At 42.1% G+C, this 14,517-nt stretch overlaps 1 protein-coding gene across 1 annotated transcript in view; it reads left to right on the top strand.

Annotated features, from left to right (window-relative positions):
- The first annotated feature begins 12,638 nt into the window (after positions 1 to 12,638).
- Positions 12,639 to 14,517, top strand: part of LOC147627542 (inositol-3-phosphate synthase) — a 2,885-nt gene continuing 1,006 nt past the window's right edge. Inside the window, exons 1-7 of the mRNA XM_086814461.1 lie at positions 12,639 to 13,128; positions 13,207 to 13,275; positions 13,403 to 13,538; positions 13,625 to 13,872; positions 13,945 to 14,171; positions 14,266 to 14,381; positions 14,462 to 14,517. The exon at positions 14,462 to 14,517 is cut by the window's right edge and continues 121 nt beyond it. Of these exons, the coding sequence (XP_086670587.1) occupies positions 12,941 to 13,128; positions 13,207 to 13,275; positions 13,403 to 13,538; positions 13,625 to 13,872; positions 13,945 to 14,171; positions 14,266 to 14,381; positions 14,462 to 14,517 (1,040 nt within the window). The 5' untranslated portion in view covers positions 12,639 to 12,940. The remainder of the gene's footprint in view (positions 13,129 to 13,206; positions 13,276 to 13,402; positions 13,539 to 13,624; positions 13,873 to 13,944; positions 14,172 to 14,265; positions 14,382 to 14,461) is intronic.

Raw genomic sequence — 14,517 nt, forward strand, 5'->3', positions numbered from 1 at the left:
GTGAGGCATTCTGTCTACTTCATTCGATTACCCCAGCCTGTGGCACATGTCGCACTCCTTTGCAAACTCGTGTGCATTTTTTAATGCAAACTCGTGTCGCACTCCTTTGCAAACTCGTGTGCATCTTTTAATGCTGTTGGCCACCATAATCTTGCCTAAACAGTTTCCACCCGTGACTTCTCCAAAAAGTGCCCTCCGCTTATTCCTTGATGCACTTTAGCTAGCACAACATGTTGTTCATGCTCGGGGATGCATTTTCTTAGTATTTGATCAATGCCCATCTTGTAGAGATGACATGCTACCACCATGAACGACTTGCTCCAGAGAATTTGATTTTTCCTGTGATCTTTGGACATATACTCCGGAAAGGACAAGTCAGATAGAAACTGCAGCATCTCATCATACCAGCTCGGTTTTTCTCCGTTTATGATGAAGAGTTACGCATCTGGGAAGTCATCGTCCACCCCCTTTGGATCTTCTCATGCCTCCAGCTTGACAAGAAATCTATTGCGTGCTTGTTTCTCGGGCTGTGCCTTAGAGTGAACTCAAACTCTTGTAACAGAAGCATCCATCTGGCTAATTTTTTTGCTAGGTCTGGTTTGTTCACAAGGTACAAGAGTGCTTTGTGATCCACAAGAAATTCAAACACATTTCCTAACAGATAGTGCCTGAACTTCTTGATCGAGTAGATCATCTCTAATGACTCCTTTTCTGTGATGGAGTAGCTCCTTTCTAGCCTGGATAGTCTTCTGCTTGCATAGTAAACTGGTCTGAAGAACCTGCCCTCTTACGATTCCTGTATCAAAGTAATACCAATAGCAAAACCAGAGGCATCAACAAATATGTGGAATACTAGATCAAATTTTGATTATTGGAGAATGGGTGCTGATGAAAGTATCCACTTGAGATTCCAGAATGCCTTATGATAAGATCCTAACCAGACATATTCTACATCTTTCACCATCGGGCTATACAGGGGTATTGCCACATTCGCTAGGAACCTCTTGAATCTCTATGCCATTTGATTTGTCCTAGGAATCTGGCAAGTTCTTTGGCACTCTTGGGAAGTGGCAGCTTTACAATAATCTCTTGACCTTGGTCAGATCTACTGTTTTTTTGCAGATACTATGTGCCCTAACAGGGATCCACTCATAGAGCAAAGGCACAATTGGATGGATTAAGGGTCAGTTTGGCTTTTTTGCACTTCTCCAGCAGACATATCGTGAGGTGTGTTATGTAGTCTTATTTCTTCCCAAACACACGGAAATCATCCACCCACGAAGACCCTCATGAAGGGGGTTTAATATATGTAGAACTATCCTTTGGAATGTGGCTAGAGTATTATTTAGCCCAAAAGTCATTACCTTGGAGGCAAAATCCCCGCATTATGACACAAAGGCTATTTTTTCTTTATCCTCCAAGCCATCTGTACCCTGGTTGTATCCACTAAACCCATCCAAGAAGAAGTCTCATGCCCAGCTACTGCATCTTGTAGTTGGGAATCTATGTTAATGGTAGGCAGGTATGGCTCCGATATGGTGGAAGCATTCAGTTTGCCATAGTCTATGCAAACCCTCAACTTCCCATTCTTCGTCTCGGGACAATGACTATCGATGAAAACCATTCCGCTCTATCCACTTGATAGATGAACCTTACTCTTAGGAGCTTATCAATCTCTTCCTTCACCTATTTGGCATAGTTGGGGTTCATTCTATACTTGCTCTACCTAATAGGAATTGCATCCTCTTTTAGGTTAATCTTATGTTGATAGAAGCTAGGATCAATCCCCTTTATGTCAGAGTAGTTCCATGCAAACACATCTTTGTAGGATTTTAGCAGTTCGAGGAATCTCCCTCTGAATTCATGATTTATAGTTTAGCAATGACTGTGATTGTTTTGGTCTCTCTTGGTCGTTTGTTCGAGCTCATCTTCCTAGAATCTGATGTTTCGCTTCCTTAGTTGGGCTTCCTCCTGCTTGACAGCCATCATGGCCTTTTCCTGCTCGGCCTACAATTCTGCCACACTGTCCTGAGTATCTTCTTCATCTTCCTTTGCACTTTCTTCATTTAGTAGCACTTCAAGATAAGCTACCAGGACTTCTAGAACGTATCTCTGTCCTGAGTATCTTCTTCATCTTCCTTTGCACTTTCTTCATTTAGTAGCACTTCAAGATAAGCTACCAGGACTTCTAGAATGTATCTCTGTACAATCCTCTCAATATCCACCTCAAATAGTGATAATAGATTTGGATTTTCTTTCAGAATCTATTCTTCTTCGTCGTCTTTTATCCCTTCCAGGTAATTTAGTCCTTTTGCATGATGCAGTGGTTGGCTAGCCAGATTCAGCTTGTCTTTTCCTACGACGACGATCGAGATGCAAACCTTCTTTTCCCCCCTCTGGATTATGATCTTGTCTGTATCCCAGTTGTGCTTGATCCTTCCACTTCTTATCCACAGTCTTCCCAATAGCATGGAATATGCACCCGCTATCTCATTCATTTCGAGGACTATGAACACAACATTGAATGTGCATCCTGGCACTTCAATTTGTTCTCCCCTGATTATTCCAACTAGTTGGACTCTTCTCTGATTAGCCATGTGGATCTATAATGGAGCCCACTGCATATCCATGATTCTTAGATTTTTGGCCAGGCTGTCTGATATTATGTTCACTCCCAATCCTCCATCCAAGATGACCCTTGCCACTGTCCCCCCTCTGATCTTTATGGTCACCTCCAGAACGGATGTGTCACAGTCTTAGACTGTTTCCACATTCTTGTATTCTACTGTTGAATTTTTTGTTTCGTTTACAGGCATCTGAACCAATCTCTCATTTTGTAATATTTCTTGAAGCAGCTTTTGCTTGTAGTTGGGAACTAGATTCAGCATTTGGTCCAATGTGATATTTAGTTTCATCTTGCTGAGATCCTCCCATAGTTGCTACTTTTCTCCTTATTAGTGGACATCCCCTGGCCTCTGTACATTCTTCCTTTTCTTCCCTTTCTTTTCCCTATCAGTCCCTTGTCAACTTTCCTATCTGGACTTCTTCTAGATTCCTCTCCACTTCCTTCCTCAAGACACTTCCGCTTCTCTAGGCTATTATTGGCTCCAGTTGGCACCTTAGCATCCTTTCTCTAGTTGCTCTATCATTGCACACTAGCTTCTTTCCTACTGCAATTTCTTCCCTCTTCTTAACCAAGCTTGTCCTATCCAGACTCTCATCAGCATGCTCTCCCAGGAGCAGGCTTTCTTGCATTGTCTACACCATCCCTTGTGCACTCTGCACTAATTTGGTGATTTGCTCATGGACTCTCTACTATCTTGCCCCTACTTTGGCTTCTGCTTTTGTTCTGGCTCGGGATTCCTTCCTGTTGATGTCTTAACAAGCCCTGGTGATCTTATCACATCCATTACCTCTAGTGGCTTTTCTTGTTCTTTTCATGCCCCCTTGGTCCACTTTTACCCTTGGTCCACTTTTACCATGTTTATAGCTGGGTTTGCCTCCCTTTGTAGCATCTCTCTAGCACTTTTTGTAAACACGCTAAGTGTGCTTTTCAAGTAGAGTTGACATAGAGGTCCTCTTGCAGTTCTTGCTCTGTTGATGGCATTGGAATATGGCGTAGTCATTTTTTCTACGCCTGGACCATTGCAGTAGAAGCAGGCTCCTCTCTGCCCAACTCTTCCACATCCTCTTCCACCTCCTCTTCCATATAGTCTATTATTTTGAGGCCCCGTTTGGAAACTTGGTTGACGACTGGGACTTGCTGCTATTGCCTTTCCATCACTCTTGGATTCTTGTTTTGAGTGTTGTAAAAACATGTCTCTGAAGTGTGGTTGTACCTTCCCCAAATAGTGCATAGTTGTTGCGTGCTTTTCAATTAGCACTCCTCCTTTGTATGACCTTGATTTTTACACCTTGTGCACCATACGTTCGATCTGAGTCTGGATCCTGAGTTTCCTCCGAAAATCTTGGGTAGGGCGGCCCTGAGCCCTAAGTCCTTCTTAAAAATCTATTGCATGCTTCCTACTTTTCTTTTTCTGGGGCTTTCACTCTTCGGCATCCAACTCTTGGCTGGACTCTTATTCTGAGGTGTCTTCGGAATCTGATTCAGAAGTTTCATCCTCCTTATTCTTCCTTTTATCCTTTATTTTCTTCTTGGGGTCTTTGATTATTTGCTTTAGGATACCCTTAGCTTTGGTTGCTCTCGCCACCACCACTTATTCGAAGGTGAGGGTATCCAAATCATACGAGCCACTGTCTGGAGCTTTTTCCCTCAATCCTCTCACGAACCACTGACTTAGTGTGGTTGGAGAAGGTCTGTTGGGCTAATTGAGACGCATTAGCAATGCTCAAAATTCAACTACATAATCCTCTGTTGGCCTCTTCTTTTGAGTTAGCCTCTACAGCTTTTCAAGTACTTCTATTATGGTCTTGTCTTTCCTAAACCTTTTCAGGAAGGCTTTATTCAATTCTTCAAATGTTTGGAAGTACTCTAGACCATATTGTGCATACCAAGTGGCCTTGCCACCCAAAGTTGTCATAAAATACTTTGACTTTTGTGGCAACGGAGCTCGAGTGGTCAAGAATGTGGTTTTGAAAGCAAAGATGTGGGAATCTGGATCCTCCTCGCTCTTCCCCTTGAACTTCGGGTACTTGAGAGACATTCTTCCCACAACTACGGGTTCTTCTTCTCCTTGAGATTCTTGCCTCCTATTTTGAAGCTCCTGGTGGTCTCCTTCTTGGTTTCTCAATGGTTCCCGAATATGCCGTTCTTGTGCTGGTGTAGAATCCCTTCAGGAAATCTTCTTAGACGATGCAGTTGTCCTTCATTTTCTGTAGCTTTGGCCTATCCGGGCAATAATGCATTGCTCTGTTTGATCTCCCTTTCATTATACATGCATTCTTCATTGTACTCCTATGACTTTCTCATGAACATTCCCGACACCAGTGTGTGTGCACTTCCTTTCTAGATCTATTCCAACTAGCTTTTCTTTATGACTTACTCTGTAGATTTGACCTTAAAAATAGACTCTATCTTCTACTCCCCTACCTAGCATATCAGTCCCCAGCACGATCACCAAAAGTGTCGGAGTCCGATCAAGACCCAGCACTTATGTGGTTCCGAACCACCTAGCCTCTCCAAAGGAGTAGTGTGACTAATGTAATAAGTTAACGCTAGGACGTTGAGCTACCTGTCTGCCTAAGCATGGGGAGTTGATCAGGACTACAAGCAAGTTAGTTCCTAGGTCTGTCCTGAATCCAGAGAGGATTCCACATCCATACAAGACTACACTTAACACAAGATTGAATGTCGAATTAACAAAGATATGCAGAATGAAATAGAAGTAAGATAAAAAAAGGGAGGTTGAATTCATTTGATGGTGGTAAAGTCTTCAAGGGACTTCAAAAAATTTGTATAATTATGTGATAGTAATATATATATATATACACACACACACACACACACACACACACACACACATACACACACACACACACACACACACAACACACCATGGGTTATTCTTGAGTAATAATGATGTTATGGCTCACCCTAACCCTCCTTGAAACACGTCCAAAAAGACCTGGTGAACCGCAACTGTCGGAGGATCTTTCTTCCAATGGCCGAGCTCGTAACCCTTGAGGTCTCAAAGATCTACAACTCCTTGAGAAGCAATTCCACCGCGTCTCTCGCGAACGTTGGCACACCACCGCCTTGCACTATGGGTCCTTGTCCCTCCTCTCACCTCACTTCACTCACACACACTCACTAGGCATTAGGGAGAGAGATTAGCAAGAGCAAGACTCAATTGCATAATGGGAGAGTCTATTGTATTATGAGAGAAATTCACTTATATACATGGCCATAAGTGTTCACACTCACTTAAATTGTGGCCGATCAGGCACTTAGGCTCATAAGAGGCCTAATGCTAGTGCAATGACTACTCTCATAATATATCCATGAAGTACATCACTTAAGACCTCATCCTAACTTGCTACCACACGCTCTTGAAGCGGGAATCGCCATAAATACTCCATCACACCATTACGAGCACCCGTCCAAGTTGTAGTTTTGGACACTATTACTTCATATCTTGAATGTATGACCCTTTGGTATATCTACTGTGACTCCTTAATGTAAGATAATGGCGGTAGCTCTTGTTAATCCTAGAATTAGATTAACATCCCCCCCTTCATGATGGCGACTGCATCCTCGTGATTGCGTTGAAGACTGTGTGGGGAGAATGAACAAGCTTTGGCGATGGCTTTGATGTTGAATGACGTTCAATGGTCTTTGTTCCTCCAGCAGAAGGAATAAGAAAAGCTAGTTAATGAATGAAGAGGTTAGTGGTGTATTAGGAATTCCTAACGGGATGGGGAGTGGGGTTGTTTTCCGAATGATTGCATTTTATATTTGTGTGAGTCCCTTTCTCTCTTTTTTTCTTTGGCTCAATTTGTTATTGGCAATCATCGGGGCAAGGTTACATGTGATTTTTGTTAGTGTGGGAACACTAAGAGATGTTAATAATGGAAGAGAAGAGAGGGAAGGATCTGGAGGAATGTAGACTTAATCATCAGAATGAGATGGTGATTCTCAGTTCCTCATTTGATTCATTGAAATGACATTCATCCTTTGAAGTAATTGTCTTGTAATGATGTCCCTTTGTGGCAGGATTCTTGTTAAATGCTGTTGAGTAGGACCTGATCCTGTCTTCTTCTGTCCATGTGCTTTTTATGTTTTTATGCATATTTAAGTGCTCCAATGAAGGAGATTTACATGAAGTACAAGAATTGAGTCATATAGACTCTTATTGAACTGCTCTGTGTTGAAGTAGCCACTTGTTGTTGGGGTGAGGATTGAAAGAATTACGTCGACTTGCGAGGCTAATATAGAGATCTTCACTAGGGATTAAAAATCATTGAGTTGTGAAGATTGTGGCATCGTTTGGAAAGGTTTGTAATGTGAAGGAAAATTCCAAGCGATGGGTTGTACCATTGACCAGGCTTTTGCCCACCATGGCCCCCCCATCCAGAGATGTACCTGGAAGTTGTTGATGGTGAGGCTTTAGTGCAAATGTTCTCCAATGCATGAGTATGGATATGTACTCATGGAGCAGCTGCTACATTAATTTAGCCAAAAGAATAATAAGCAATAAGCTTAACAAATATATAGTGGCTTTTGTGTGATATGGCTTAATCCGTGATGGGGGCTTAAATCGTGATAGTGCTGGTTCTTAAGACATGAGATGGAACTCCATGAATTGTAATTCAGTGAGATGGAATTTTGTGAATTTGCAAGTTTTGACCTCGAGGTTTTTTTTTTAATGGGTCATCTAGTCACGATTTGCAAGCAACAGCTCCTTGTGCGCTCATTTCTCACTTCCAGAGGGGTGACAAGAGCATTATTAATTATGTTCTTGATGTGCTTCTAAGTCTCCATATTGATTCTTGAATTTGTTGCTGAAATCAACATCATAGATATCCATTAAAGTTGGATCTTCTTGGCAGTATGGTATTGTCAACTTTTTGTCATTGACCATCATGATGACTCTATCGCTACTAGCAAAGCACAGTGGTGCTTGGGCAGCAACAGTCCATTTATGCCCCAAGATTAAATCTACTTCCAACACATACTCAACCACAAAAAACTTGCAAGTGAGGGGGTTAGTGTCAATATACATTGTATGTTCAAAGTACCCCAAACATGGCATGTTCAAGTCTTGTGTAAAGGTAATCCTTTCAGGATGTGCCGTGAGTGTGGGTTGACCTAACAAATCCCATAGCTCGAGGGTCATGAGATTGTTTTTGCATGTTGGACAAAGCTGTGCTTGAGGTGTGGTGATTTCATTTGAAATTTCCAATCCAACCAAAATCCTAGGGATCTTTTTAGTAAGATATGTTGGAAGTTCCAACTCCTACAAGGTTTCTTCCTCCCGTAATAATAGCAGTTGTACATTGCCTATAGCAGGAGTGTTCAAGGTGACTGTTTGCATGGATTCATCTAGTGAATACAATGATTCAATTATCCAAGTTCCGCCAAGGATGACATCATACTCAACGGAATCTAGGGTAACATGGAATGTAAATTCCATATCGCCATCAATTGTTTGAGTAGTGCTTCTAAAGTAACCTAGAACTTCAATGTTTTGTCCATTGGCTCCTCTTGCAATACTATTGCTTGTAGGGATGAGTTTAGGTTGTCCTAATGACACCCAAGTGTCTATTGTCATGATGTTATGACTTGCTCGAGGGCTAATCAATGCACATTTACGCTAAACATCATTGCTTGTAGGGAAATCCAACCATACCATGATACAATCTTCCAAAGGAACCATGGGTGTTTCACTTATTGTTTTAGCTTTAGATCCTATGTCTGTTTCATATTCCCATTCACTTTCATCCTTTGTTTGGGTTTCAGCTTTTTCAAGAGTACCCAATGCGTACACTTGCACACTTGGCCCTCTAACAATTCTTAATGAGGGCTATTTGGAAACTTGTGAATCCTCACAATCCTATTTTATGGAGTTCGTTATGTCCTTGTATAACTCAGGATGAGCCATTAAAGGTGCAAGTGCTGATGTGATACTGGCTTTATCCACATGAGAGAAGAGCATTCCTCCGAATAAGGTTTTGAGAGACTGTTTAAATTTTGTAAGGGAATTATCGAATTCCTCACGTGCCTTCTCAAGTCTATAGTTCGTACAGTCTGTTTCAAATGACTCTTATACATGTAGAGAGTATGTCTTCCTCTTGAAAGGGGAAGCGGTACTCCTCTAGGCTTTGTATCTTGGTTGCTCTTTTAGGATTGGAATTATGAGGCTCAATCACAATCGGTGACCCTGTAAGACATTCAACCAAGCTAAGCATGCTCTCCTGAGCTTGCTTTTTGCATTCCGCATGTCATGTGATTATCATTATCCATTTGGGGTGATTGGGTGGGTTCTAGTTTCTTGATTAGTCTATGTGGTGCACTCAGCGACGACGAGTAAGAACTTGTTTCATCCTCACTTAGCGATGTACTAGAACTTGTTTCATTCTCTGACTTTCTTTAGTTTATCATTTTTTATTATGTTTACCCATGCAACGAGATCGAATTTTCTTTTAGGTTTTTGTATCCTATGTCATACATATGGGTGTTGAGATTTGTGTGGTGGTCTTTGATATGGATGCTTCTGCATCCTGTATAGCTTTTGTCTCTTTCGTGTTTATGTCCCCTTTTGGGTTTATGTCCTGTATAGACTTCTTTTCCCTGTCTTTTAATTCGACCTTGGTTTCAATAGTTTTTTGTCCCTTGTCTTTCTTTGGTTTAGAAGGTTTTGTTTTCTCTCTTAGGTTCTGTTTTAAAGCATGTTCTTCTGCCCATGTTGAGGTGTTGTCTTTTACATTCCTTTTTTGACTGTTTCTTGTGCCTTGGCTTATAAGCGTGTAAGTACATTCAAGGGTAATGTAGCCAGTTGCCCATTTTGTACACTTAAGATATTAAGAGTTGTATTTTGTGAGAGACAAGTTGCATTGAAGCAACTCGTCTTGGGCAATCGTGGAATATGTGATCAATGCCACATCGTTTACACATTGGTCATAAGGTGTCAGTGACTATGGGCATGGAAGTATTCCAAACTGTGCAGTCTGCCACCTTGTGATGTCCACGATAATAGAAACACTGAAGTGTCCGATTAACTACTTCTTGAGCATTTTCTACCCTTTGGACTGTTTCTGTGCACGGGAGATGGAGGTTTTGAGTCCATTTATGGATGAAGCGGGACACTTTTTAGTATCATGATCAAAGGTTTTACAATATATGCAGTATAGAAGAATAGGTGCCTTGTATGCACAATGAGAATTGGAATGGTCGTAGTGATTGCATTCAATACAAGGCATTTCGCTCCTCACTTTTAGAGGCATTAAGGGTGTCTACGTTTGAAGGTTTTCATCCTGTCTTAGAGATGTTTGCTGTAAGGTTTTAAGCAAGGCTGCATAAAATTCGGGGAATGTCAATTCCGAGATCGATCTTTCTTTTGCCATTGCTTCACTTGGTTTAGATGAAGAACACCTCGTAGCACGATCATCTTCTAGCATGTTATCATCTAAACATATTACTTCTTTGCAACATTGATTGAATGTTTCCTGATTGGATACAATGATCAAGTTTTGTAAGCTGTTATTCTTCAAGCCCATCATGAAACATCTCCTTAATATCGTTTAATTTTTCCCATGACTCACAACGTGAGTCCAAGAGTTTTATCGGAAGGATAAAATCTCTAATGGATTCATTAGGTTGACGCTCAATTGAATAGAGTTCTGTTGCTGCACTCCACCGATCACCTTGTCTGGAAAAGCCATGTATAAAGGCTGATTTCAAGGTTTTGAAGTTGGTCTTGATCGCCGGCATCAATGCGATGAACCATCGACTAGCTTTTCCCTCTAAGCATAAGTTCAACGTATGTACCTTAGTGGGGCAGTTGGGATTTCCAAAGGCTTCACATCTCTGTTCAAACATTTGAATGAATTGAACAGGGTTTGTTGTTCCATCATATTTACCCATAATTTTAGAAATTTGTACGGCCCTATTTCTGTATAAATCATCACTGAGGCCGTATGTGAGTGCTCTTGTTGGAAGAGACTTAGTGAGTCCTTGGGCAACCCCCTTCCTAGACTAGTTAGTATGTCCAAGGTGTGGGCATTCAGGAAAGGGTTAGTACTTATAGGATTTGCGAGAATGTTAGGCAAGGGGCCAAAGCCCGGTGGAATCGAAGTGACAGGGGGTGTAAAACTCGATGACACGCTTGTTATAGGCATGGCCAATGGCATTGGGAGGTGAATTTGCGGCATAGATCTCAATGGCTCGAAGATGTCAGCCATTGGGTTCAGTCCTTGTGTAATCCCTGCCAATTCCTCTATTGTGGTCATGTCAGAGTGCCTAAATGCTCTTTAATGAGCAATCACATTTTGTTTGTTTGTTTTTTGTTTTTTTGCTTTTTATACTTTCTCACAGTCCATCATTACAGCCTCAAGAGGCTGGGTATACTCTTCATTAGATCAAACGGGTGTCCGTTTGCCCTAATTAGTTTAGGCGCTATACGCATGTGAACGACCTCTGAGATATTTTTTCGAAAAAAGCGTATGCTAGGAACTTCCCAGATGGAAGAGGAGGTCCTAAAACCTATTTTCCATCACTGTCTCAAGACAAAAAATTTTCACGAGAATTTTTTTCCTGTTTTGTAGCACGTTTTTGAGAGTTCCCCAAAGGAATTTTGAAAAACTCTGTATGAGGGAGTTGTAGTATTTTTGGAGTACTACAACTTTGTTCCCTTGAGTCATCCGTGATTTTATCGTTTAGACACTCAAAAAGTAGCCCGAATATGGCTCGTCGTCGTTTTCACGTTAATTTTTACGATTTTTTCGTGGTTTTTGGGTTGTTTTTTGCCTCGATTTTCGGGTCGAATTTTGAAGCTGCTAATCGGAGGCCAAAATGGTTGATTTTGACTTCAGAAGACTAGTCCAAAGTCTAAGAGCTGGATGTCAACTTTCAGATGAGCCCTAGAGTGCCTTCATCGGATATACGGTTTAGGAGATACCGGCCTCCAAACAGGGTGGTTTCTAGAGTTTGTTTTGCCGTTTTTTTGGCCAATTTTTTTGCCGAAAAGCTTGCACCAAGCCTCCCAAAATCAAGCGATTATGAGAGCTAGATTATGCATTTGCTTTAGGCTAATATCTATTTATAAGCAAGTATTAAATGCCTAGGTGTCACCACTCCTTCAATCATTCACATGGACTCCTTGCTACTTCACATGAGGGAGTATTAACTTTAAAAAAAAGTTTTTCAAGCATGTGGTGCTATTCTAAAATCCTCCAACTCCTAGTTCATGTGCATTAAGGTTTTTAAATGGCTCCCAACTAGTCTCCATGAGTCATATTTTTTCTCGAAGGTCTACAACCCTTTTAAATCATTTAGATTTATGCCTTGGGTTCCAATTATGAACCTTTTCTCACTTGGGTCAGTCAGGGGTTTTCTTCACATTCTACCCTTATAGAAGTTCCGTAAATATTCGAGCGATGAATTTCGAGATGTTACATGATTGCACTCGGGCTTTGAATGAATATTTCATGTTGATTAGTATAACTTCAGGGTTTCCTTCCCAACTTGTACCTTAAAAATATATCTCGTTCGTGGTCCAAATAGAGTTATGTCCTCACATATGAGTCCTCGAGATATAGGATTTCAAAATGTAACTTTTTCTCTCTAGACCTTACTAAGATACTTGCCCCCACTAGGCGGTCCTAATTATAAGCTGAAACTCCAAAATTCCTACTCATTCGTTATCCAGTTTGCCATCTGTTTGCTCCCCTGGGTCCATGGGATCAAAATAAAACTTTGCATTTAAACAAATTTTCAAAATCCATTTCTTTATCTCTAAGTTAATTTCTCTCTCTAGGTTTTAACCTGATAATAAATGAGAAGATTTCGACTTACCTACAGGGGAAACTTATAGGGAGTACATAGGGAAACATGCCCTGCCTTTGTCTAAAGAAAAACTTTTAGTGTTGAAATTGGACAAGGAAAGCTTTTCACTATGCTGCATAAGATAGAACATAGAAGTATGGACACAATCATTATTTATGTTTGTGAGGTAAATAAAAGTGCTTTTGACCAGTGGATATCTCTACTCGCGCACGAGGAGGGGCTTTCTATGTAGGAGCAGGAGCAAGGGATGGGAGGCGATGGGCTTGGAACAATGAGGATAGGAAGCATACCTTAACTGAGAACCTTGGGGAAGATGCTTAGGTGAGAACCTTAACGAATCAAAAAGGTCGCTAGACGGTGTGAAGAAGTTTGTGGTGGAGGACGTGCCATGGGAAAGGAATGTCTAGGCGCTCTTCCCATTCCATTACAATTCGCTCTCTCTCTTTCTCGCGCTAGCCTGTCCTACCATTCGCAGCCATGTTCATCGAGAGCTTCCACATCGAGAGCCCCAACGTGGAGTACACGGAGGATTACATCCAATCTACTTACCAATACTCTACCACGGAGCTCGTGCACGAGCGGCGGGGAGGCCAGTACCAATGGGTCGTCAAGCCCACCACTGTGCAATACCAATTCAAGACATCAGTCCGCGTCCCCAAGCTCGGGTAAGAATCCCCTGGGGGCAGATATTGGGGTGTTCTGATTTAGGATGAGTGAAAGCTCTCGTGTGTGTGTGTTTTTAGGGTGATGCTGGTGGGCTGGGGTGGAAACAACGGGTCGACCCTCACAGCGGGCGTGATCGCGAACCGAGAGTAAGTGTGAATCAATCTCTCTCTCTCTCTCTCTCTCTCTCTCACACACACACACACACACACACACACACACACACACACAAGTTGGTTCTCTCCTCCAATTGAGCCTCTGGGTTTGGTTGGACAGGGGGATATCATGGGTGACCAAGGACGGTGTGCAACAAGCCAACTACTTTGGGTCGTTGACGCAGGCCTCCACCTGCCGCGTCGGATCTTTCAACGGAGAAGAGATTTATGCCCCCTTTAAGAGCCTTTTACCCATGGTAAGCTCTCCGTGCGACGTTGCTTTTATTTCTCTTATTATGCATGATGAGGAGGAGTAAGTCTCTCCCTCTCATGTGGTATGCAGGTCGATCCAAATGATATCGTACTGGGCGGATGGGACATCAATGGCCTGAACTTGGCTGATGCCATGTCCAGAGCCAGAGTTCTGGACATGGACCTCCAGAAGCAGCTCCGGCCCTACATGGAGGAGATGGTGCCCCTGCCTGGAATATATGACCCGGATTTTATTGCATCCAACCAAGGCGCCCGAGCCAACCACATGGTCAAGGGCAACAAGAAACAGCAGATGGAGAAAATTGTCCAGGACATCAGGTGGGCGATAATTTATGAGATTCTCATCATCCTTATGCATTTGTTTGCTTATGTGTCGGTGGTGTTAATCAGAGAGTTCAAGGCCAAGAACCGGGTCGACAAAGTGGTGGTGTTGTGGACTGCAAACACAGAGCGTTACAGTGATGTCATTGTGGGGCTGAACGACACCAAAGAGAATCTTTTCCAGTCCCTGGAAAAGGGAGAGCCTGAGATTTCCCCCTCCACTTTATATGCCCTAGCATGCATCCACGAGAATGTGCCCTTTATTAATGGAAGCCCTCAAAACACCTTCGTGCCAGGTATAACATGCTCTCCTGCCCTGCTTATTCTTATTCATAGGCTCCTCTCTCAACTTTCTATCTATCTATCTATCCCGTCTTCCTTCTTTCTCAGGAGTCATTGAGTACGCCATGTCTCAAAACAGTCTAATTGGAGGAGACGATTTTAAAAGTGGGCAAACAAAGATTAAGTCTGTGCTGGTGGATTTTCTTGTGGGTGCTGGCATCAAGGTGATTTTTATAAATGAGATATAAGTCCTTTGCCTGTTCATTCAACTATCTAGTTTTCACTCTGGTTGTTTGTGGGTTAGCCAACATCTATCGTGAGCTATAACCATCTTGGCAACAATGATGGCATGAATCTATC

The sequence above is a fragment of the Cibotium barometz genome, chromosome 20 (genome assembly GCF_041138505.1).
Source record: "Cibotium barometz isolate CiBa-2024 chromosome 20, ASM4113850v1, whole genome shotgun sequence".
Taxonomy (NCBI): Eukaryota; Viridiplantae; Streptophyta; class Polypodiopsida; order Cyatheales; family Cibotiaceae; genus Cibotium; species Cibotium barometz.